We start from the raw sequence: 26,969 nt of genomic DNA, 5'->3' as shown, positions 1-26,969 counted from the left end.
CTTCCACTCGGTTCTTCAAGCCATCATATTCTCTAAAATTGACTACTGCAATTCTCTCCTACTCGGCCCTTCCAGCTTCCACCACAAAACCCTTACAGATGCTACAGAACTCTACCGCAAGGATTCTGACGAACACCAAAAGAGGTGAACATATATCTCCTGTTCTTAAAAATTTACACTGGCCCCCCATTAAATTCAGAATCATTCACAAAGCTCTAATGATGATCCACAAGTCTATCCACATGCAAACCTCACTTGAGTTAAGCTTCCCTCTTCGACTGCTCATGTCTGCCAGACCTATAAGATCAGCATACAAAGGTTCACTCTATGCACCCCCTGCCAAGTCCTCACTCAGAAAACGTGCCCTCTCCACAGCAGGGCCCACACAATGGAATGCTCTACCACCTGATCTGCGCCTAGAAACCTGCCAAAAGACGTTCAGGAAAAAGCTTAAGACTTGGCTCTTCAGCCAAGCGTTTCCCTGAAGAACTGCAGCACGCCATCAGACTCTTTATACCTCACAATATTATTTAACACAGTTATCGGTTTCGCTGTTACCTTAATTTGTTGCTATTCATTCTCTTCCTTGTTTTGTTGACTCACCCCTGGAGTTGTCTTTCCTGGTTAAATGTTCCCTGTTTATTGTACTTCCAATCTGTAGTTATGTGTGAACCGACGCGATATGATTTTTCATGAGCATCGGTATATAAAAGCTTATAAATTAAAAAAAAAAAAAAAATGAAACCTGCCATTCAGTAATGAATACTATGATGCAAGCAAAAAGAGGATGCTTATTTTATTTGTCAAGAAAATATTTTTCCAAACAAAGTGATTCTTTAGTAATAGTGATTGACAAGTTTTACAAACTACTTTATTACTTATTGACAGTAAATTTTAAATAAATGAAAATGTTTCAGACAGTAAATTATATCAAATTAAATCTAAAAAAAATGAAATGAATATATATGGGAACAACTCAGGCACATTTATCATGAAAAAACTTCTGTATATGATAAATTGCATAGTTAAGCACAGTTCTAAGATTCAAGTGCATCCATTTCCCACTGGACTTCAGTAGGATGCAAAAGTAACAAATACAAGACTGGTATAAATATTGTAACTAAATATGGATGTCGATGCCAGCAATTATATATGGTAGCTTCTAGAGAAAAGATGTATTCAAAGCTTCATGGAGAGAAAACAAACCTACAGATCACTGTGGTGCACAGAGATAGGCAACTCCAGTCCTGGAGTGCCACTCATAGGTTTGGTTTATCAGGACATCCACAATGAATATGAATACAATGGAGGAATATACCTCATACACATTCCTTGTGGATATCCTAAAATCCAGGCTTGTTTGTGGCACTTGAGAACCAGGGTTGAAGACCCCTGCTATAAAACAAGCACACCTGCAGCACTCTGATTGCCATAATAAGTGAGCAAATATGCTAAATCCTTCCCTTTGTGATGCATTATTACTGTAATGATCAAATAATTTTCATTGTATTACATTGCCTTTGTATTGATGGACAGGCAATTAGTAAGTTCAGTCCATAAAGAACTGAGTGTTGAATAGCAAATTTTACTAGAAGACTAGATAGAGAAGAGTAGATAGCTTATTTTTGTCATGTTTTAATTTTTATGGAAATTGATACCCCAGTATAAAATATTGTTGTAAACAGTTTATCATCTGAGACAGATACTCTATTCTTAGTTGCATAACACAGAATTCAGTATACATAATATAGCTGCCACTTTAGAATTAAATGTGAATGTGGCTCACAAACTATGCTTACTGTTGGAGAAATTACAGAAATAGATTCTCAATGTAACAATGAATCAAATGCATATTTCCAAGATGCATGACAGTGCATAGGGCTACAAAAACAGATGTCTTTCAATGGTGAAATTACGCATTACATATAAGCTAAACAAACGTATCTTTGTAAAATCTGCAAACATTGGCTTATATTTTATTTGGGTTGCATGCAATCAAATGACAAATGATTAAACTGGCTATTCAACTTTTCCCTACCCTTTGCATACAGATATTCTCCAAAGTAGGCCCATCATGATTCCAACAGTCCTCTTATTTTTGTTTTAAGTCCTGAAGATATTTTCTAATTGAGAACTGTAAGACCTGACATCAATCTTTAATGTTAACAGACATATGGCAAAATCGATTTTCAGAAACTGGACTAAAGCACTAATGTGATTATATATATATATGTCTTTGTTGTTGACTATTACTAAACCAGCTATGCAAATTGGACCTCTTGTATCCAGCCCAAGTTGTTTTGGTTTCAGCTGTAACTAACTCAAAAAGTGATTAATCTGGGTTGGGTGAATTATATACAGGGTGAAAACAAGTTAGACAAATGTATTCTCTCAGTCATGTTAGATACTTATTTCATACATATGGATTATATCTCCATTACATAAATTCATATATGTTTCAAAGAGGCACATATTTTTTAACATATCTTAATTTTGTCCCCAGGGAAGATAAGCAAGTTCATACTGTCCTTATGTACCATGTATCTCCAATATTGTCCAGGTAGGACAAATAAAAAATGTTACCTCAAGATGTTACATACAGGTTTTTATTTCTCTTGGTAAAAATGGAATGGACAGTCGACCTTAATGAATTTATTTTGGAACTCCTAAAGGAAAAACATATATGTAACTTTTTGAAAAGAAGTAATCCTTGTTGGAACAAGTCAAGGTTTTTATTAGTGCCTTTAGAACCCATGTCAGGAAATTATGCATTCTGAAGTACAAACTGGCCAGTCTACTTGAATACATGATAAACATCCAAATAAAATGTAGCATAGGAAGCTAGATTTTTGTTCCCTATAGATAAGATGACTCAAGTAAAGCACATCTGACTTCTATGGAAAGAAAAATAAAATAGTAAGTAAAATGCAAAATAAAGATGCTATTTGGGGATTATGGTGTACTCTTATGTGCCAACTTTGTGTTGCCCCTACTTTTTCTTAAAATTGAAATTCTACAACTGAATCTAAATCATTTTGGCTCCCTGTCTACATAAGGCAGATTAAAATGGGCTTTATACTTTACATCCCCATTGTGGGAGTCTGACCGAGGGTAGTTTGTAATGTGCATATTACATCAATTACTAACAAGCAAAGATTTTGAGAGCGAATTCAACTTTGCTAATAGTGAGCTCAACTGAATCATTTACCAGAGACCCAAGATAGATATAGAATGGCCCTATTGTTAATTTGTTTACATAATCATCAAGGTAAGATATGCATAAGACATGCTAAAGATATTGGTACAGAATACTGTTAGATGCATTTTTCAAGCCAAGATGAAAACCATTTTTAGAAATCATAAATAAGAAACGATAGGTCAACTCTCACAAACAACAAACCCAAATTGTAAAATAATACAAGGTAATTAAAATGATCTTGCTGTTGATTCAATGAAGCAGTTCCTCCTTTCGTGGATAGGCTGGAATCTTCCGTCTTCTGCGGAGTTGCAGTTGCAGCTGCAGCTTATTTGTAAAGAAGATCTGTTTCCAGCCTATATCCTGGGCCAGCACTCTCATTTCAGGGGTAACAGTATCACACAGACTCTCCACAATGTGCTCCCACAGTTTGTCAGAGCGGCATATCTGTCAATTATTAGACAGTGAGTCAGTGTCCAGAGACATAATCTCAAACATATCTACTTGGTATTTTTTTTTTTATTAGTAGAAAGTATTTCCTAAAAAATAAAACATCCGGCTCAAAGTTATTAGCTATGGCATGAAACTTGTATATATTGTATGTCTAGTCTGTTCAGCTTTATAAATCTTTGAAGAGACCTTAAATCTGCAAGAGTCTCCCATATTGAAAGAAGCAGGCTGGCTGTCCGCCTTCATGTAGCCGGTGACACTGCAGTCTCTTATACCACTCAGATTGATAAAGAAGTAAATAAAGAAGACATTCTTTTGGTAGGTTAACCATGTCCTTTTTCTATGAAATTAGCTGACTAATTTTCTTTCGCCATTTAAATAATTATTCTGTTCTAATGATCAACCAAACAGGTGATCTGTATATCATGGCATGATTAATTTTATGAAATAAAGTACTGACGTGATATTTAAATGACAACTTTATATTATAATAGCCCATTAACAATTTTACATTAAAAGTGACTCAGGAGACAGCAATTAAAAAATTATAAATTATGACAAAAAAAACCCCAATAGCAAAGATACAATAAAATTCCTCTTTTAAAAACTGTAAGCTGTGGACTTTAGCTCCATCTGCTGGTGTCTTGAATACTTTCACACCTAGAAAGATGCTGAGGCTGATTTTAAAAAAACCCTGAACTCCTAAATTTTAGGAGCTTTTCAGCCTAATGTTCAAAAGAGTTTCGCATGTAAATGAACATACTATTGTAGCAATTTTCAAAAGCTACTTACACATGTAATGCACTTAACTCAGGTAAAACCTATAGACAATTCAATAGCTTGTATTGTAGCAATTTTCAAAAGCCCACTTACATGGGTAAAGGACATTTACATGTGTAAAACCCAGTTTTAAGTGTGTAATGCTTTTGAAAATCAGGCCTTGTTAGGTCCCTAACTAGGTCATTTATCATTTTGCAATAGGGCCTTAACATGTGCAGTAATGGCCTAACATGTGCGATAAATACCGCAACGCAATTGCGTTTGCAAATATACACTTGAGTATGCAAATGGGAGGAGAGTGGGAGGAGTAATTGCAAAAGAGGGTCCTCTACTGCTTCCTGCATCTGATTAATGCACAGTAATGCAAAAATTAACTTCTGAAATAACTACACCTATTTTTTTGGTCAGTACGGGGAGAAAAAAGTTTTTATCACGTGCATTCACCCGTTACCGCGATTCACGGCTATTACCGCGTGCAATAATTTTGGGCCTTATTGCAAACACACCTACCAGGCCCTCCAGGGCCAAAAAAAAAACTGTTCCCAACTGGCCTGCCTTTCTACATCCATTATGTTTGTTACAAGTGAACTGGTGAGGAGATACTGGATGATTGAGGGGGATCACCACAGACAACAACAAGAAAAGGAAGAAGAAGACCAATCACAACACACTGAACATGAAAGGGAATACCTAGGCCCTCCTCGGGAAGTCCCAGCACCTGAGCGTGAGCCAGTGGCCCCACAGGGAAAGCATTGGGGCCCACAACAGGGTTTGCCATGCAGGCATCCATGGCACAGAAGATACAGGGAGCACATCGTCCCTCCACAAAGCGCTTTGCTGGCATGCCAGAAGATTATGTGGTAAGCAGGTATCGCCTCACCTCTCTGGCTATAATGGAATTATATGATGAAATCAGAGGGGATCTAGATCTGGTCACGGAATGGTCTCACGCTATACTTGGATTCACCAAACTACTGGCCTTCCTGCATTTCCTGGCATCTGGCTCCTTCCAAACAACAGTAGGGATAGTTGTGGGGATGTCCCAAAGCACTTTTTCCCGCTGTCTGGGCTAGGTCATAACAGCTGTATCTGACCACCTTGATCGCTACATAGTATTCTCTCAGGACAGGTAGGACTTGATGGATATGCCATTGCACATTTTCCAAAAGTTGTGGGAGCTATCGACTGCACTCACATAGCCAGGGAGGAGGTCTACCGCAACAGAAAGCTCTTCCACTCCATCCACATGCAAGTAGTCTGTCAAGCATGACTGCGCATCCTCGACGTCGTGGCCAGGTACCCAGGATCTGCATATGATTCCTTTATACTTAGGCAATCAGGCCTCTTTGAAGATTTTGAGGACTGTCTCTACGGTGACGGTTGGCTTGTAGGTAAGACACATGCTTCTTTTGCGAATGGCTCTCTATCTCTGTGTTTGCATCAACCTGTTGGGACAAGGGGGGGGGGGGGGGGCTGTGGGGGAGGTAACTGTTTTGATTACCTGCCAAATGGCTTGACTTTTGGTATAGATGCCAGAGCACCAGGACATGTCTTTCTCTTCACATGCTGGAGAGGCTTGCCTTATGATGGTGGTCACACAATGTACTTGCCCCCAAGCTTTGTGACACTATACACTTTCACACATTTCTCTTAAAATAATTCTCCTTTCCAATCCTCACATTTCTAGCAGTAGAAATGTGGTTCCTTTCTCACATTATTTTAGAATCCATACTGCTGGTACTCCCAGATCTTGTGTAGGTGGTTAGTCATCGGTCAGCAGTAGCTCAAACGCACTTTATCTTCACCATGACACAGGTAAAACAAAAGCAGCGGCATGCACAATATTTGGGCTAGCATATGAACTGTGTAATGTCAGAACAATGTGTATCTGGTGAGGACATACAGCGAGCAGGTGGGGACTTACACTCTCATCCCAGGAGCCTGAAGCTTTTCTGCTAGGACATGTGTGGCAGCTGTGAGGTACAGCTCCATGGTTTGATGCCTGCTACAAAGTGGTACCATTTGCTTCTTTATGAGTGACAGGCACACAGTTGGTCGGAACACCACATGCAGTTAACCATTCGGAAACAGCTAAGACAGAATGTACAAGTCCTACACTGTTCAGATAATGTCAACAAATACAGTGGCATGGCCTTAGGGTAGGGAAACAGTATTAGAAGAGGCCAGCTAACAGAGGTAATGTTACACTGTCTTAAAACATGCTGTGGCTTGCTATTCATTTGTCCAATTAACAGTGGGGTGAGTGATACAGCCATTCTGTGTTTGCTGCAAGAGATTCTGGCATGGATGCTGGACCTGGCTTGTCACCCCCATTGCTATTCCTAACATGCTGGCTGAGATGAGGTATAACGAGGCTATATATTCAACCCGCTGTGTCACAGAATGCACCTTTGGAGTTCTCAAAAGTAGATTTTGCTGTTTGTACAAAACAGGTGCAGTTTTAATGTATGTGCCACTCAGAGTAGTGCTGCTATGCTATGTATTCCATAATCTTGCCCTACGTCATGGTCTACCAATAGATATACTTCAGGACCTATCCCAGGATCCACCATGTCCACCTGCAGAGGCGCAGGACAGCACACTGAGTGTCAGCCAGCTTCACCAAAGTCTGATACAATGCCACTTTGCCTGTTAGCAATCAACTACCCCGTTCTCTGCCATGTAAGAGAGCCGAGCAGAGTGTTTGCATCAGCTCTCCTCATGACAATATTTTACTCAAGCTTCCTCTGTCTGGCACTGTGTGTGAAGAAACCATGTTTACCTAGTTACGGTTCATCTTGACAATGTTGTAATTGACTATACTCTGAAAAAGTGTATGGCAAGTAAAGGGGACTACTAATACATGTGTCTGGCCCAAGGTTTTCAAAATGATTGTGACTGTCAAAGAGGCAGGCCTCTACATAGTGTTCGTTTATGCATGCCAACATAGTGTACACCACACAAGCTTGCCATGTTCAGAATGTACTCTCTGGCTGTGGCCCCTGCAGCTGCACTTTTCAGCTCACTACTGAAGAACCAAACCTCGGAATTTAGGAACTGTTCAAGTAGGCCTCTGAAAAAAGAGTGGTGTCATGACAGCATTTGGGCCTGAGCCAGAGAGAAGACCCATTGTTAGGTCATTGATGATATATCTTGACAATGGAAGAGAGCAATTATTTGTTGCACTATGACAGGTGCATAGCTCCACCACCAATTGGGCCCCCAAAGAGTGAAGACTTAGCTACCGCACCTGTAGCCAAACATTTTGACACTAATTGTACCCGACAGCATATGGAGCTGAATACTAGCTACCTAGCAGCCATCTCACATACAGGCCCTTGTACCCAATACTTAGCTAACAGAATGCTGAGTAAAGAAGGCAACAGGAGCCAAGAGTGAAGTTCCACAGTAAGGAGCTTCCGGTTTAGCACTTGCTGTCTTCCTTGGGAGCATACACTGAGCTTTGAGTTGTATAGAGTAGGCCATATAGTAGTGCCTGCCAGATAAGTGCCTACTTGTAAAGTGCAAGGGCACACTAGCAGGCAAGGTCATGTGGAGGCCACACCTTTGACCACCTCAACCCTTAAGACAAAACCACACAATGACAAGACATAACTAGAAAATATATATTTCTAACCTGTGACCAGTCTATTACTGAACAAATCTAGTTAACAGATTCAATGCAAGTCAGCATCTTTGGTAATCACATTCTACAAGGACAAAATAGTAAATAGCACAAGACATTGTAAATTAAGTGAACAATACATTGCATGTAGACCTGTACATACATTGTTAGATATGGCATCATTACATATACAGGCTTTGCATCTTATCCTTTCTGCAAAATAATAATTACAGCAAAGAACATAGAAAGGGAAGAGGCACCCCAATAGCTACAGTACAGCTCTAATGTTAGAGCTAATAACAGGCCAAACAACAGAATGGGTAATTAATCTATGAGAGTGTATGATTATTGAGTTCTTGTCCCTCCCAACGCAGCATTTCAGGCGAAACACGGTGCATGAATCTACAAGAGTGTATGAATCTTGGGTTCTTGTCCCTCCTGACGCAGCCTTTGGGGCAAAACGCGGTGCCCATGTCAGGGGACAGTTTTCTAATGTTTCAACTGAACAATTCAAGTTTTAGGAGTTTCTTCTGAATCTGTAAGGTCTTCATCTTTGCTACACTCCTCTTCTGTGCGAGACCTAATAACAGCACAACTATTTGCTGTTAACCCAAAAGCCCCAGACAGCCCATGTTGAAAGAGTGCACTAAAGGGGACAGCCTAAGGGCCAAGGCAGCAGAGTTCAAGTGAAGGCCTAGCCAAACCATGTTGAAAGAGTGTACTCAAGGGGACAGCCTAAGGGCCAAGATAGCAGAGCACTATAGGGAGATATCCGTTGTTTAACCATTGAAAACACTAGATATGAATCATATTAGCCAAAGAGGGATGCAGACAAATATACTGACAGGCCAAAACATTGTCACAGCTAAAGAAAAGAAACCTTGCCCAGATGAGAACTTTAAACCAGAACTAAAGGATGCTTATCAAGATCTGCTTGTTTGTAAGTTCCTGTGTATATAAAACCAAGGCAGCTACTTAAGCTCATAAGCAGAAGTCATGGACTTGCCAAGGGAAGTCCAGAGGTCAGAGAGACCCCCATCCTTGGATGAAGAGGAAACAATTCTGAAATGGAGAAAATGATGATGTGGGCATACAGCTTGGCACACAACATGGCAGGCCCCAACGAAGAAAAGGAGAGAGGGGAAAAGACCTGAAATGTGCAAGGACCCCCCCAAAAAAGGGGAGGGGGAAAAGACCTGGATTGCAGCAAAGACCTCCACTCACTACATGCTTATGCATAAGCTTATGCATATTTATCAGCTGGAAAGAGTATAAGACAGGGGGACAAATAAGGAGAAGAAAAGAGGGAATCTGAAGCAGCCCAGCACCCCCTACTATCGAGGAGGGAGAAGTCTAGGTGTGGCCAGGAGACTGGAGAGAGGAGACACCCTGCTTAGGGTTGGACGGGCTTGCAGTTTGAGGTGGCAAGGAGCAAGAGCAGCCTGGTAGCTCTCCCAGTACCAGACCCAGAAGCAAACCTCCCTCCTGGACCTCCCTACAGCCCTGCCAGTACCAGACCCTGAAGCAAGCCTCCTCCCCTGCCCACATTCTCTAGACCTCCAGCCAGAGCCTGCTTTAGAGGAAAACAGGGAAATCACCTGAAGTTGGGACCAGGGTAAGTAAGTTAGCCATAAGTATTAATATATTAGGCAGGCTAAGGTTTATGGCATGTTTGAAACTAAATATCCAAAATCAGCATTCAAAATTGGTTCAAAGCAATTCACATACCCCCCCCCCCCCGCCCCCAAAAAGAAATTAATGACAATGACACTTCAAAACATTAGCTGCAATGGGACCTTTATAACACCCGTACGTGCAGTCAATTTCTAGCATGAAATGACCGGGTCATCTTTAATCATTGGTCCATAAAGTTCCTAAATGTCTATTTTTTAGATTTTTAGATGCAAATAAAATTAATGACTTCCCTTTATTGTTTGGAAGCAGCAGCGGCAGCAGAAAATCCAGTTGCACCTGACATAACATCATGTTTCGTGAAAGAACTGCATCGGGGCGGATTTTAAATGCCCTGCGCGTAAATCCGGCCGGATTTATGCGCGCAGGGCCCTCACGCGCCAGCGCGCCTATTTTGCATAGGCCGCCGGTGCACGCAGAGCCCCGGGATGCGAGTAAGTCCCGGGGCTTCGTAAAAGGGGCGTGTCGGGGGGCGTTGCGGAATGACACGGCGTTTCAGGGGCGTGACATGGCATTTCGGGGCCGGGGGCGTGGCGCCAGCCCGGGGGCGTGGTCGAGGCCTCCGGACCAGCCCCCGGGTCAGGTGATGGCGCGCCAGCAGTCTGCTGGCGCGCGCAGATTTATGTCTGCTTTCAGCAGGCATAAATCTGCCAACAAAGGTAAGGGGGGGTTTAGATAGGGCCGGGGGGGGGTGGATTAGGTAGGGGAAGGGAGGGAAAGGTGGGGGGAGGGCGAAGGAAAGTTCCCTCCGAGGCCACGCCGAAATCGGAGCGGCCTCGGAGGGAACAGGCAGCGCGCGCAGGTTACACAAATGTGCACCCCCTTGCGCGCGCCGACCCCGGATTTTATAAGTTACGCGCGACTACGCGCGTATCTTATAAAATCCAGCGTACTTTTGTTCGCGCCTGGTGCGTGAACAAAAGTACGTGCGTGCGTAAGTTTTGAAGTTCTACCCCTATGTTTGCATTCATCATATTTGATTCTCTTCTACATTTTATGTTTGAAACCACCCATGGTACAGAACTTTCTTTACGGTAAACTAGTGCTTAGTGACTAGGATGTTAGAGACAGGAATTGCTGTTATCTTCTAAATGCTAAATCCTGCCAAATTTGATAAATAATAGTCTACTTCTGAGAAGAGCACTTTGTCTTTTCCTGAACTTAGGATCATGAAGTGAAGTGGGAGGGGGAACTGGAAGCATCCTGTAGCAGACAGGTCCCTGAATCCATAAACTTACTTACAGCACAGCTTGGAGGCAGATGACCAGGACCAAACAGCACACAGCATAAAGGCAGATGACCAGGACCAAAGAGCACAGCAGCATGGAGGCAGAAACCCCAGGAGAAGGCACAGCAGCCTGAACGCTTGAGACCCAGCAGCATGGAGGTGGCAGCAGGCTGAGATGAGATGAGACACCAGCATCAGGAGCAGTACATAAGACATGATGAGGAAGCAGCAGCAGCATCTGAACCGTTATTGGTAACGGCCTCAAGGAGGCTGGAGTATGGGTACAGCATAGAAGAGGACATTAGAAGTAGACTGCAGGACTACAGTGGCACAAATTAGACCATCGCCATCATCTAGCTGGGACAGGATGGGCCCAGCAGGCTTCTTCCATCTAGCTGGCACAGAAACTCTGTACTAAGGCCTGGCCAGGCTTGTCCTACAAGTCTTGTTCTTCGGCCTTAGAAGCCAGGTGTTTGCATCGGCTCAAGGGCCTTTGCCATGCTGTGGCTTTCCACTTAGGGTGGCATGTCCTTGGGGGACCTCCCCCTCAGTCATCTCTCAGAATGGGGGCTGCTGCGTGGGATTGAGTTGTGTGAGGCTGGGGAAGGCACAGGTGCTGGCTCCGGCATTCGTTGCAGGATCTGTGTCATGACAGCAGTGAGATTGTTTATTGATGTTGCCACTGTAGTGACACCCTGTGCCTGTACTGCCGAATGGGCATGCATGGCCTGGGCTTGCCCATTGACAGCCCTCCTCAGGCGTTCTTGCTCTGCCCATATTTGATTTATCTGCACACGAGGGCTCCTTTCCAGGAAAATCAGCTGCTCCTGAATGGAGGCCAGTGTGATGGATGGTGCTGTTGGGAGTGATGGTGGCAGAGCTGGTGCTGTGCTCATGTTGGCAAATGTTGGTTCAGTCTCCAGAAGGGGCATAACGGGGCTAGTGGTCTGGTCCACCTCAGTGCCTGCTGCCTCGTGCTGGCGATGTGGTGTGTTCAACCGAGGTTGCACTGCCTGCACTGTATCCCACTGCAGGCTGGGTTCATCCATTAAGCCAGAGAGATTAAGACTGACATTTAGTAGGCTTGCTGAGCCCAGGACATCCAGGAGTGGGCTGTGATGCTGCTTTTGATGCTACTGCTCTCCCTCCTCCTCACTGAACTGGGTCTCTGCGTCCATAAGCAAGGGTGCAGTTAACATTGCAGATGTGCTGCTGGTCCCTGGGGCTTGACGGCTGGGACCGGCAGAGGCCTGGGCGAAAGCTGTGGAAACAAAGAAGAAAACATAAGTACCAAAGGTAAGAGGTACATTTGGCATGATATGTGCACTTAGCATCTCAAACAATGTGAGCACGTTATGCCAAATGATGTGCACATATTTAGCAGCCTTGCCTTTTAGAGGTGAGGTGAACTTACTGGCTGTGTTGGGCGTTGTGTCTAGCTGCTCAGCCATGCCCTCAAACAAGTCCGGTCCCAGCCGCTGGATGAGGTGCTCCTCCATGGGTGTGAGCACAATTGGGCTTGGGGCTCCTCCGCTGGTCTGCTGGAAGTACTTGTTGCAGCTGCTGACCTTCATCTCTAACTGTGCCTTTATGTCCCGGTACCTGTGGGCCACCTGCTCAGCACTGCATTCGACACCACTCTGCCTGGATATTGCCTGTGCTATCTTGCGCCAGATATGGCCCTTCGATGCCTTGGAGGTCCTGGATGCATGGTTTCCAAACAGGAAGGGATAATGCTCGAGGACCCCAGCAATAATCATCTCATTGTCCTGGATGCTGAATTTCAGAGCCCTCAGCCGAGGGCACCCTGCTGCCTGGCTGCCAGATTGGGGTGCCACTTCCCCTTCCAGAGAGGTGTCCTCCTTTCCTCGTGCTCACTCCATCACCTCTCCCTTCCTCCCCCTCCTGTTCTTGGCCTGCAAACTCCCTTCCCCTCTGCCCTTTCTCTCTATCCCTAGTCTGCTGTCCTCCTCCCTCTGTCCTCACCTGCCTATCCCCTTCCCCCTCCTGCCTCCTCCTATCCCTTCCCTCCTGCCTATCTCTGTTCCTAAATCTGTCCCTACTCCTCCTTCCCCTAGCACTCCTGCCCTCATCCTCCCTCTTCTTCTCCCTCCTCCCCCTCTTCTCCTCATGCCTCTCACACCCAATCCTCTCCAAAACCTCCACTTCTCCACTCATCTCCTCCCTCCTCCATTCCTCCTCCACACCACCACTCCTCCACAGAAAAAGAAAACCAGACAAACATGACAAACAAACATAAACTTTAACACAGAAATAGACAGAAAACAAAGGTAAAGGTAAATAAAAGGAAAAACAGTAAAGAACAGGACAATACACTCAGAAATTGCTATAAGAATCCTAATTCACTAAACCACAACTCACCTTCTCTCCTCTTACCCATGTCTCGACACACCCTCAAAGAGGCAGCTACAGGAAGTGGGTATATATATAGCAAATGTTGCTTACCTGTAACAGGTGTTCTCACAGGACAGCAGGATGTTAGTCCTCACATATGGGTGACATCACAGGATGGAGCCTAATCACGGAACACTTTTGTCAAAGTTTCTAGAACTTTGACTGGCCCCTACTGGGCATGCCCAGCATGGCACCAACCCTGCAGCCAGCAGGGGTCCCCCTTCAGTCTTGTTTAAAAAGTACAGGAAGTGCCGAAAAATAAAATAAGAAACATAACGAACCCAACACCGTGGGGCGGCGGGCGGGTTTCGTGAGGACTAACATTCTGCTGTCCTGTGAGAACACCTGTTACAGGTAAGAACATTTGCATTCTCACAGGACAAGCAGGATGGTAGTCCTCACATATGGGTGAGTACCGAGCTGAGGATGTCAGAGTATGCACCAAATGTACCCAGGTGTGCAAGGCACTAGGACTGGGGTGAAATTTGGCCAAGGGCATCCTGAACCCTACCGGACAGGTGGAAGGGTGTTGGTACGTCAAGTTGTGAATAGGTTATACAGAAAGTTATTTGAGGGTCTGGAGCCTGGAAGGGCAAGCCTTGGAGGAGACTGATCTGATTTTTCCACCAGGCGAGAGACTGACGGAGAGACTCTCATGGCTAGGCAGGCCATTGGGGTGACTTGAACTGAGGACTCCATGTGTCCCAGTAGGATGAGAAAGCAGCGTGCAGTCGTGTAGCGCTGAGACTGCAGCTGGTGTGCGAGAGAGCTCGTTGTCGAGATAGAAAAACTGCCCCTATGAATGATAAGGTTTGAGATGGGACTAAGTAGGATTTGTCGTAGTCGATGAGAAATCCTAGCAAAATCAGCGTGTGTAAGGTAAGATGTAGGGACGACAGAGCAGTTTGCTGAGTGGGAGCCCTGATCAACCAATCATCTAGATAGGGGTGGACGTGAACACCTTGAGTCCTGAGGAAGGCTGCAACTACTATGAGACATTTTGTGAAGACTTGTGCTACAGACACGAAGCCCAACGGAAGCACTCGGTACTGATAGTGCTTGGGGCCTACCAGAAATCTCAGATATTTGCGATGAGATGGAGTTATCGCAATATGAGTGTATGTATCCTGGAGGTCTAGAGAGCAGAGCCAGTCTCCTCTTTGTAGAAGAGAAAGAAGAGAACCCAAGGTTACCATTTTGAACTTTTCTCGATGGAGGTACTTGTTGGCACGTAGATACAGAATTGGACGAACGCCTCCCGATTTTTTGGGGATTAGGAAGTACCGGGAATAGAACCCTAGGCTGTGCTGAGAGTAGGGTACTGGTTCTATTGCCTTGGACTGGAGAAGGAGGGAGCCTCCTGTTCCAGAAGGATGGAGTGATCAGATGTTCTCCACGTCAGTAGAGTTGGGGAGTCCGGTGGGATGGAGAGAAAGTTGAGATGATAACCTTGAGCAGTTATCGCTAAGACCCACTGGTCTGAGGTGATTGAGTGCCACCTGTATGTAGGAAGGTTCCAGACTGTCCGCATGCCCTCCAGCAGTTGTCACTCAGGTGAGTGTAGCGGAGATGAAGAGTATGAGGTGTAAGATACAACCTGGTAATCAGCTTGTAACAGTTCTCCTATAAAGCAGCCGACACTGAGCAGCGACGAGCTGAGTCATAAATCAATGTCCATTCATCAGGGCTTATAACCAAATTGAGATCACTTTCCCATTTCTGTATGTGATTAAAAGGCTGATCGTCCTTTCCCATTAGTAGGTCATACAATTTAGAAATCATCCCTTTTTTCTTATCCACATCCTTGCAAAGATGTTCTAGGATTGTTTTACCTAATGCGAGCGATGCTGAAATGGAGGGTGTCCGAAGGAAGTGGATGATCTGGCAACCTGCTAGAAAATCTTTGGGAGGCAACTGATAGGCTAATTGCAGATCCAGCCAGGACATAAGGGAACCCCCTTTAAGTAAATGTTCCACCCGGGTAATACCCCTCTGATGCCAATTGCGAAAAGTGCTGTTACTTTGCCCCGCAGTGAAATTGGTATTGTAATACAAGGCTGAGGAATGAAAATAAGTTCTATCCCCCACGAGCTGGTTTTTCCATTTGGCCCAGATCTTTAATGTGGTGTCTAAGGCCAAAGTCTGTGGTCCTAAGGCAGGCCAGGTATCCCGTGGTTGCCAGATGATCGCCGTCAGAGGGACACCTCCTAATAAATGCTCCTCAAACTGCACCCATTGTTTTATGTACAAAGTCCGGTGTATATCTGTAATAGCAGTTAATTGGGCAGCTGCATAATAACGCTCTAAATTTGGCATCCCCAATCCTCCCCTAGTTCTCGGTTGGTAGAGAACCCTTCTGGCGACTCGGGGAGGCCGTTTGCGCCAGATGAAATCAAAGAGTATTTTTTGCCATTATTTCAGTATGTTGCCGCTGATAAAAATGGGCAGTGTGTTAAAGAAGTATAGGAAACAGGGGAGGACATTCATTTTCACTATAGCTACTCGGCCAAGCCAAGAAAAGTTCTCCCGATCCCATTGTTGCAAGTCGCGCTTCACCGCTACTATAAGAGGGTTATAATTAAGGCGAAATAACTGCTGAACATCAGGGCCAGTATGTAACCCAAGGTATTTAATAGAGGTGTGTGCGATTTTAAATGGGTATTGCTGTTGGACCACCTGGATGATTGACGCATCCGCAGATACGTTCAGTAGTTCTGTTTTATCCAAATTAATTTTAAAACCGGAGACGTGACTAAAAGCCTTGATTTCCTACATACATGGTGGCATTGTACTAAAATTCAGCCCCTCTGGCAGCAGGTGTCACAGTGGCTAGAACAAATTCTAAGTCTCCAAGGATTAATGAACCCCGGATTTATGCTGCTTAGCCATCCGCATATCCCCCTAAAGCAGTGGTTCTCAACCCTGTCCTGAGGACCCCCCCAGCCAGTCGGGTTTTCAGGATATCCACAATGAATATGCATGAGAGACAATTTGCATACACTGCCTCCATAACATGCAAATTTTCTCTCATGCATATTCATTGTGGATATCCTGAAAACCCGACTGGCTGGGGGGGTCCCTAGGACAGGGTTGAGAACCACTGCCCTAAAGAATACACACAAGGCTTTATGTCACCAAGATTTTATTGCAACAAGAATTGTTATCGCCAGATATTGGAAACAAGCTTCTACACCTTCACTAGCGATGGTACAACAAGTACATTATCTTTGTAAGATGGCCGCCATCACCGCAGAACTACGTGATTCTTCCTCCAAGTTCCGAGAGACGTAGACGCCATACCTGCACTGGGAATCTGGCCACACTGGAAAATAGTCGGTACCTGTTCTCTTGTCACATTATTGCATACAGAGGTCTGACTCCTACCTCATATGATAATTATCAGACTCTACTGATAAACAGCAGATCTTATTATTACGAACATGTTGTCTACAATAACCCTGTACGTTGCTCTCATGCTACTGTATAGATTATGGATATTCTCATGATGGTCTTGGGGGGGAGGGGAGGGGAGGAATGGTTATAAAACAGCAACAAGTTCTGTTCTTATGAGACTGTATTGGATTCCTGTTTAGGTCTATGTACCATTTCTAATGTTACAGTCTTCATGTTTTTGCTGTTATTCCTGTTTTGGTAAACTTAATAAAAAATAAATTGAAAAAAAAAAAAACGGAAGCAGGGCCTGGCTGAGGAGCTGCTTGCGGCTTTTGTTTTCGTATCTGATGAGACTGTTTTTTTTTTTTTTAATAGTCTCATAGAGCGAGTTCTAGCCGGTAGCAGGTAGGATTTCTTCGGACAGAAGAAGGACTTCTTAGTGTCTTTTCGGAAAGGCTGTTTTGAGGAGTACTCAGAAGGCATCAGAGAGAGCTGTCTCAGGATCTCATGATGGTTCTTGAGTTCCGCCACCGTTCCTTGAATCTGTTCGCCGAACAGATTGTTTCCTACACAGGGCAGGTCGGATAATCTGTCTTGCACTTCAGGGTGAAGGTCCAAAGACTTGAGCCAGGCCCATCTTCTTGCCGAGGTAGCAGTGTCAAAGATATCGTAGGATGATCTTATTTCATGCTTGCCTGCCTCAAAACCCTTGTTTACTAGGGTTTGGAGCTGATCTTGAAATTGCTGAGACAGAGAGTCTGTCAAGTCTTGTATCTGCTAAATAAGACCCTGTTGTATTGGGTCATAAAGAGCTGATAAGAGGCGATTCAGGAGATGAGCATTGAGCCCTGGAAGACCCGGCAACCAATGGCATCTAGAAATTTTTGCTCCTTGCCTGGGGGAAAGGAAGTGTGGGGTTTTGATCTCTTTGCCCTCTTTTGGGCAGATACTACAACCACAGATTGGTGATCCAATTGAGGATTTTGAAAACCTGGGGCTGACTGTACCAAATAAGTGGTGTCAGCCTTCCTGTTGACTGGAGCAACAGAGCCAGGGTGTTCCCAGTTCTTTTTGAGGAGATCCAGAAGAACTTGGTGAATAGGTATGGAGGTTATTTCCTTGGGAGCATCCAGGAATTGCAATAGCTCCATCATTTGATACCTGTCATCTTGTTCAGTCTGTAATTGGAAGGGAACCAATTCAGACATCTCCTTCACAAAATTGATGAAGGAAAGGTCCTCTGGAGGAGAACGCTTTCTGCTTTCAGTAGGAGAAGGTGGTGAAGGCAGGTCATCAGTGTCTGGTGAAGAATCATCAGTCCAGGTATCGTAGGGATCAGCACCTGCCCCTCTAGGAGCCCAAGGGGGAGGGGACGGTAGAATCCCTGAGGGTCCTGGTCCAGGCTCCGAAGGAATCAAAGGAATAATTGGAGGCACCGATGAAGGCATCGAAGGCACCGGTGCAGGCATCGATGCCACATCGGCATCGGTAGGACTCCCGATGGAGGGATGCGGAAAGGTGTTTCTCCTCCCGATGACAAGGTAAGAGGAGAGGGCACTGGAGCCATCGGTGACCCGGGATCCATTGGTGGAAAAGCGGCAATGAGCACTTTCATCCTTGAGAGCAGCGGTGCCAATGCTGCCGGAATCGGGTCAGTGGTCGGTTCCACGATCGGTACCGGTGTTGGTGCCGAAGGAACTTGGCGTCGATGCATCGCCTTGTCGATGGCCTCCTGAACCAGCCAGTCCAGTTCTTCTCGGAGACCTGGAGCAAGCAGCCCTGGCTCTGGAACAGAAGAAGGAGGCAGAGGCATAGCCGAAGGGACCACCAAAGGAGTGGAGGCGGAGTCGCGGCTCCCAATCCCCTTTGTGGTGAGGGTTGCCTCGGTGACCCGGTCGCCGAAAAGGTCGGTGCCTTTTCTGGATGGGGTTTCTTTGACTGCGGCTCGGACGATGGCGAGGTCAATGATTTCACTCCCTCGATGGTCTGAGACTTCCGATGTCAGTGGCGATGTTTCTCTCTACGATCCCCTCGGTCCTGAGGGGGAGTAGAGGTGGTTGAAGGCCAAGAAGTCGTCTATGCTGGACGGTCACTGGTCGGTGGTCGATACGGCGCAAAGTTGACGGTGCCGGTTCTGACGACGTCGATGCAATGGACGGTGTCGGGGTTTGAGCATGGAAGAGAAGTTCCATCTTCTCCATTCTGGCCTTGTGACCTTTTGGTGTCATTAGTGCACATTTGGTGCTCACATCCTAGACACATTACACAGCCCTTATGAGGGTCTGTTATGGACATGGTGCGATTACAGTCCGGGCACCGACGGAACCCCGACGCCATGGCCATGAAAAATTTGAGCCGCGGTACGGTCGATGGCCAGTAGGCTGCGAGGGCCAAACTCGACGGGAATCGACCGAAAACAGATAGAAAACTTACCGGAGTACAGAGGCTTGAAAACATTGAAGGAGGGACCCCTGTGGGGTAAGAAAAGTTGTAGTAATTCCGTGAGGAAAATTCCTGTAAGGAATCTCTGTGGAGCTCCTTAACCACGTGGCTACTGCTGCGAGGAAAAAAGAAGACTGAAGGGGGACCCCTGCTGGCTGCAGGGTTGGTGCCATGCTGGGCATGCCCAGTAGGGGCCAGTCAAAGTTCTAAAAACTTTGACAAAGGTATTCCGTGATTGGGCTCCATCCTGTGATGTCACCCATATGTGAGGACTACCATCCTGCTTGTCCTGTGAGAAATATATATAACAAAGGATATTGCATAAAGTGCATAAAACAACGTGAGATGCGGCTACTAGCGCACAGTGTAGGGTTTCCCAGTGGCTCAGGGCTGCCACTTAGCACGTGGAAGCACTGGTGGCTTCCAAGGTGCACGAGTGCCTCTCTACTTTTCTTAAAGGGACAGTGGCAGGAAAAGTTCCCGCAGTTCCCTAATGACATCAGTGCTTCTATCTACTTAAATCCGCCCCTGCCTCCTATGCCTTGCCTCAGCAACAGGTCGTGCTCCTTGTGGGTCTCTTTTTGTCTGTCGCCATCTTCTCCTGGATCGCCTCCCTGGTTTTGGTTTGGACTGACTGGTTTACGTTTTGGATCTCTGCCTGCCCTGACTCTTGGAATGGATACGGATTCTGTTGGATTGCTGTCCACCCTGACTCTTGGATCGGATATGGATTCTGCTGGATCGCTGCCTGCCCTCACTCCTGGCTCATCCTTGACCCCGCCAGCTTGTTGCCTCGTGGAGTTGCTCTTCTCTGAAGATCCTGCTGAGTCTCCGCATCTGCCAGCTCCGCCTACTGACGATGACAACCTACAAGGTTTTCTCCCTGCAGATAGGTAACAACCTCATCTTGGACTCAGGGTCCACTTTGTAACAATAAGTTTATCTGGCTAACTTTAGGACAGCTCTACGAGATGATCAGAGTTTGCCGAATAAGCTATCCCAGGGAAAGGCGGCATGATTTTTGCAAAAGGAAGTCCTATCTTACCAATTTACAAGGAAGGTAATTTTAAAACAAATGCATGTGCACTCATATACATGTGTATCGGCATGTGAGCAGAGATACACTAGAATTTTAAATCATGTACACACTTGTGCATCTATGATTTAAACTACGCCTACTGCACATAAGAATGCTCCTAATTTTAAGAGGTGCTTGAGCAAACTGACTTTGCCGATCTTCCATAGGACTTTGCCGGCGTAAATGTGCATATATAAGCAGATTTTAAAACATGCTCGCGTGAGGAATGTTCCCAATTTTTCCAATTAGTCCACCAGTTTGACCAATCAAACTTGAGTCATCCAGACCCCTCTGGTTCTTCATCCTGCATGCCCCCCCCCCCCAGTTGACCCAGACCCTTCACCCTGTCGTATAGGCCCTAAAATGTGAGATATTCAGACTTGCTCTTCATCAGGAACAGCAGTAAAGTTACGCTGCGGCCTCCGGTTTTAAAATACGGAGTTATGCGAGAAACAGTTGGCCCCAATTCGGTACACCCATTCCCTGCCCCCTTACTTTTTGCTCACACATGTACATATATGCACATATATCACAGCTCTTAAAATCTGTGTTGCTCATGCATGGCCTACATGCATGAATATGTTAGGGAAGTGCTAGGGAGCAGTTCCATTTCCTGGAAGATAGTGTGCCCTTAGGCCACAGCACAACCCCAGGAAACTCTGAAGAAGCGCCGAGGCTGGCAAGACGTATCCAAGCACGGGCGGACAGGCTGAAGACCAGGAGCCCTGACCTCTGCCGAACCTGAACGAACCAGAAGAGGCCCAGCAATGAAATGCTGGTCGCTGGGGTAGCCCTCCAGCCACTCGATCGCCCTTTCGTACCTGCCACTTGGGAACGGAAGATGCGACAGGACGAACACAATAAAGCTCTGGAATTTGTTGCCAGAGGATGAGGTTAGTGCAGTTAGTGTAGCTGGGTTCAAAAAAGGTTTGGATAAGTTCTTGGAGGAGAAGTCCATTCATGGCTATTAATCAATTATACTTAGGGAATAGCCACTGCTATTAATTGCATCAGTAGCATGGGTTCTTCTTAGTGTTTTGGTAATTGCCAGGTTCTTGTGGCCTGGTTTTGGCCTCTGTTGGAAACAGGATGCTGGGCTTGATGGACCCTTGGTCTGACCCAGCATGGCAATTTCTTAACAGAGGTCGTGGACAGGCGATGGTACTGGAACAGGAACAGGACGTGAATACTTGAAGACTTGGATGAAACGAGGACAAGTGGAGACTTGGACAAGACAAGGATTCTTGGAGACTTGGATGAGACAAGGATTCTTGGAGACTTGGACGAGACGAGGACTAGAACTTGAACCAGGATGCTCAGATGTGGATGAAGGATGCTCGGACGTGGATTGAGATGCAGGATGCTCAGACGTGGATTGAGGATAGACGAGGACTCAGGATAGTCAGATGAGGACTCAGGATACAGGTACTAGTACAGGTTGAGTTCTGCATCGCAGCGAGCCCTACACAGCCAGTCTTGGCTGGTCACGCCGGAAGTGAGGCAGACTGCAGCGAGGAAGTGAAGACTTGAATCCGGAAACATGACAGAGATTCAGTGGAAGCCAGCACTGAGGTGCGCCCTACACAGCCGTCTGTGGCTGGTCGCAGACCACGCTGGAACGGAGCAGGATCTGGCTTGAGTCTAGGTCATGGACAGAAGCAGGCATGAGGTACACCAAAGACTGGGAACAGGACACAAGACTCAGGATTCAAGACTCAGAACTTGGAACTCAGATTCAGGAACATTAAAAGCAAAGTCTTCCGGAGGCTTGCGCTGCAGATGTGAAGATAGGCCTTGTGCCACGAAGCACCCTACACAGCCCCCCATGAGCTGGTCACGGACCATGACAGAGGCACGCCAAAAAGGATGGATGAAAGGGTCCTGGAAGCTGGACGAAGAGCTGGCAAAGAGGACATCAGGATCAGGACTGGAACATAGGACATCCAGTACATCAGGGCATCGGGACAACTGGGACAACTGGATGTCAGGAACCTCTGAAGATGAGGACATCAGGGATGTCTGAAACATGGAGCATGGAACATCAGGTACCTCTGGAGCAGGGACATCAGGAGTAGGAACATCCGGAAAGTGGAACCGAAGACAGGAACATCTGAAGATAGGACGAATAAGGGAGCAGGATCCTATGAGAGACCAGGAAGTGCAAACGAAGATGAAGACAAGGGATCAGGAACCACAGATGAAGACAAGGGAATTTCCATGAAGAACAAAATGCCTAGAAGAAGCGAAGATAGATCACAGAAGTCTCCTGGATCGATGAGCTGGAATAACGGAGAATCCAGGAGCTGACTAACTCTTTACAAAGGACATGACAGACTAAAGAGAGGCCCTTCTTATAGGGATGAAGAGGAGATACCTCGGAAACGTCATCAGGAGGAGCCACAGGGCCCTACCCACTGTGGGCCCTTAAATGAAGAGAAGAGGTGCAGCCGCGCGTCTAGGAGGAGGCAGGACCATGGAGAGTGGCAGTGGCATCCATGCCGCGAAGCAGGCTTTGACGTCGGTAGCTCCCTGCTGCAAGAAAAGAGAAGACGATGACGGCTCCATGCTGTGAGAAGAGGAGCAAGGAAACGGCGGTCTCCAGGCCGCTGGAAGAGGAGCTCCGCAGCGGGCTCCAGGCCGCATAGGAGGACAGATGGCGGTGGTTCTACCGCTGCGTGGAAGGCGGCGATGTTGGCGGCCTCCAGGCTGCATAGGGAGAAATGTCAGCGGCAGCCTAGCCGCAAAGAGCAGGAGGGGGCAGCGCCAGGCTGCAAGGACCTGGTCAGCAGAGGCTTCCCACTGCGGGGGGCAGCGGCAGCAGCCATGCCAGAAGTAAGAGGCTGCTTTTGGGCCTAGCCGCAAGCAGCATCATAGCATATATGGACATTTTAGCGTGAGCAATGCTTTTAAAATTGACCCCCTATATTTTTTTAAGTGTGTAAATAAACATGCAGATAAAGGTAATATAGTGTATTTGGATTTTCAGAAAGCATTTGACAAAGTCCCTCATGACAGACTTCAGGAAACTGGGAAATCATGAGATCAGGGATAGTGTCCTATTATGGATTGGTAACTGGATAAAGCAGAGTTGCTTACCTGTAACAGGAGTTATCCCAGGACAGCAGGATGTAGCCCTCACATATGGGTGACATCATCGATGGAGCCCTATTACGGAAAACTTCTGTCAAAGTTTCTAGAAACTTTTGACTGGCACACTGAGCCCACTGAGCATGCCCAGCATGCCATAATCCCTGCAGCCACAGGGGTCTCCCTTCAGTCTCGTTTGTAGCAATAAGTGCGAGCGAAAAAATAAAATAATAAAATGTTTTGGATCCAACTCCACGGGGTGGCGGGTGGGTTTCGTGAGGACTACATCCTGCTGTCCTGGGATAACACCTGTTACAGGTAAGCAACTCTGCTTTATCCCAGGACAAGCAGGATGACAGTCCTCACATATGGGTGATTAGCAAGCTACAGGCCGACTCATCCTGTAATAGGTCAATGGCATGTAACCCGTGCAACAGGCACAACAACTGAGGTGCCATTGACTAAGATGAGGCAGGTTGAATCACAGCAGACGGTTGTGGAAGGAATTGGGCATTATATGGGAAATAGATTTTTCAAGACAGATTATCCAGAGGCAGAGTCTTGTTTTCCTTTCTTATCCAAGCAGTAATGAGCTGCAAAAGTATGCAGAGAACTCCAAGTCGCAGCTTTGCAGATGTCAGCAATGGGTACTGAACGGTAGTGTGCTATGGATGTTGACATAGCCTTAACTGAGTGCGCCTTTACTCGTCCCTGGAGAGGAAGGCCTGCTTTCTCATAGCAGAATTCGATACAGTCTGCTAGCCAGTTGGAGAGAGTTTGTTTGCCCACTGCAACTCCTGGTCTGTTTTTGTCAAAAGAAACAAAGAGTTGGGTGGATTTCCTATGGACTGCAGTGCGGTCTAGGTAAAAAGCGAGTGCACGTTTACAGTCCAAGGTGTGCAAAACTCTCTCACCCTGGTGAGAGTGAGGCCTTGGGAAGAAAATGGGCAAAACTATAGATTGGTTAAGATGAAAATCTGTTACCACCTTAGGCAAGAATTTGGTGTGAGTGCATAGGACCACTCGGTTGTGCAGGAACCTTGTATAGGGTGAGTATGTGACAAGTGCTTGTAACTCACTGACCCACCTAGCAGATGTAATGGCTACTAGGAAAAGGACTTTCCATGTAAGAAGTTTTACATCACAGGAATGCAAAGGCTCAAACAGAGATCGCATGAGTCATGCAAGTACTACATTAAGGTTCCATTCTGTAACCGGTAGCCGAATGGGAGGCTTAAGATGAAGTAAGTCTCTCATAAATCGACTGACTAGGGGTTGTGCTGTTATAGAGGCATCCCCTATTCCCTTGTGGTATGCCGCAATGACACTCAGGTGTACACATACAGAAGATGTCTGAAGACCAGAATCTGAGAGGTGCCATAGGTATTCTAATAGTGAAGGAGTGGGGCAGGAGAAAGGGTTAATACCTTTTTGGGTGCACCACTCGGTAAATCTAGTCCACTTGGAACGGTAAGATTTTCGTGTGGATGGCTTTCGTGAAGCTACGAGAACCTCAGAGACCTGACTTGAAAGATTGAGCTGCTGTAGTATCAAGCTTTCAACATCCAAGCCATTAGGGCAAGGGTTTGGAGGTTGGGATGTCGTAACCTGCCCTGGTTCTGAGTGATGAGAGTGGGCACTGTGTCCAAGCGAATTGGGTCCCTGATTGATAGGTCAAGGAGTATGGGAAACCATACTTGCCGGGGCCAATATGGGGCTATGAGGATCATTGACCCTGTGTCCTGTTGTAGCTTCATAAGAGTCTTGGCTATGAGTGGAATCAGAGGATACACATATAGAAGTCCTGTGTTCCAGGGGCGAGCAAAGGCGTCCCTTGGGAACATTTGCCAACGGCTGTGGAGGGAGCAGAACCTTTCCACTTTGTGGTTCATTTTGGATGCAAAGAGGTCTATGGTTGGGCGACACCAGCATTGAAAGATTTTGCTCGATACACAGGGATCCAGAGACCATTCATGGGGATGGAAACGTCGACTGAGATTGTCCGCTAGGACGTTTTGTATGCCTGCCAGATAAGTTGCCCTGAGATGCATGGAGTGCTCGAGAGCCCAGGCCCAAATCTGCACTGCTTCTTGCCACAGCAGATAAGAGCCTGTGCCTCCTTGTTTGTTTTTGTACCACATTGCTACTGTGTTGTCTATTTGTATCAGCACAGTCTTGTGTGAGAGGCAGTCTTTGAAGGCATAAAGGGCATATCGTATCACTCGAAGTTCCAAAAAGTTGATTTGGCACTTCTTTTCGAGAGGAGTCCACGTACCTTGTGTTTGAAGGTTGTTGACGTGAGCTCCCCATCACAAGTTGGAGGCCTCCATGGTCAAGGTGACTTGAGGAGTAGGTTGCTGGAATGGTAGACCAGTTTGTAAGGCAGGCTGGTTTGTCCACCAGCGGAGCGAGAGACATAACTGGTGCATGACCCGTATTAGGGATGACAGTGGCTGAACAGTTGGATTCACTGAGATTTCAAAATCCATTGATTCCTTCTCATGGCTAACTTTGCCATAGGGATAACGTGGACTATAGACGCCATGTGGCCCAGTAGTGTGAGAATTGATGGGCAGAGGCAAACTCGCAGCTGATTAGAGAGTTTGCCAAATGTGCTAGATTGCATGGTCGCTTGGTAGAAAAGCTTTTGCGACTGTGGTGTCGAGGCTGCTCCGATGAAAGTGAGGAGTTGAGATGGGTTCATATGGGATTTTGGATAGTTGATCAGGAATCCCAGGGAATGCAACAGTCTTATGGTGCTTTCCAAGGCAGCCAGAGTTTCCAGTCTGAATGGACTCCTGATTAGCCAATCGTCTAGATAGGGAAAAACACGAATGCTGTTTTTTCTTAGATGTGCAGCAGCTACTGCTAGACATTTCCTGAACACCCGGGGCGCAGAGGCTAGTCCGAATGGTAGGTCTCGGTATTGGTAATGTTGTGTTCCCACTACGAATCATAGGTATTTGTGATGTTGTGGGGAAATGGGTATGTGAGCGTAGGCATCTTGAAGATCCAGAGAACAGAGCCAATCTCGGTGTAGTAAGGGAACTTTTCTTTTTGAAGAAATTTGTTGAGATTGCGGAGGTCTAGTATGGGGCAGAGACCTCCTATTTTCTTTGGAATTAGGAAATAGCAGGAGTAGAACCCTCTGCCTTGTTGAGACCGGAGACAGGTTTGACAGTCCTGGTAGCCAGCAGTGAAGAGAGTTTTAGCCGAAGTTGAGATGTTACGACATTGGCCGTCCACAGTGGAGTGGGTGGGGAATCTGGGGATATCGTGGTGAATTTGAGATGGTATCCCCGGTTCAGAATGGCTAACACCCATTGATCTGTGGTAATGAGGCTCCAATGGTGTATAAAGTAAAGGAGCCGGCCTCCAACAGGAAGGTCAATGTTTGGATTGATGAAAAAAGTTCTGCTCTCTGGAGATGTGCTCAAAAACCAGATGCAGGTCCAGTCTGTGGAGGTGGCTGAGTTTTTGTTTGCTTAGGCTGACGTGGACGTCCTCTTAGAGGTGGTCGGAAATGACGGGTACTGGATGCCGGCGGATAGTACATACGAGGCCTATAAAAAGGCCTTCTGGT

General features: G+C 46.1%; 1 protein-coding gene across 2 annotated transcripts in view; it reads right to left on the bottom strand.

Annotated features, from left to right (window-relative positions):
• Positions 1-778: 778 nt before the first annotated feature.
• Positions 779-26,969, bottom strand: part of FBXO36 (F-box protein 36) — a 164,413-nt gene continuing 138,222 nt past the window's right edge. For both annotated transcript variants that reach the window (XM_029615431.1, XM_029615432.1), the window contains one exon: positions 779-3,643. In XM_029615431.1, the coding sequence (XP_029471291.1) occupies positions 3,449-3,643 (195 nt within the window). In that variant the 3' untranslated portion in view covers positions 779-3,448. The remainder of the gene's footprint in view (positions 3,644-26,969) is intronic.

The sequence above is a fragment of the Rhinatrema bivittatum genome, chromosome 9 (assembly GCF_901001135.1).
Source record: "Rhinatrema bivittatum chromosome 9, aRhiBiv1.1, whole genome shotgun sequence".
Lineage (NCBI taxonomy): Eukaryota > Metazoa > Chordata > Amphibia > Gymnophiona > Rhinatrematidae > Rhinatrema > Rhinatrema bivittatum.
This window is presented reverse-complemented; position numbering and strand designations above follow the sequence as displayed.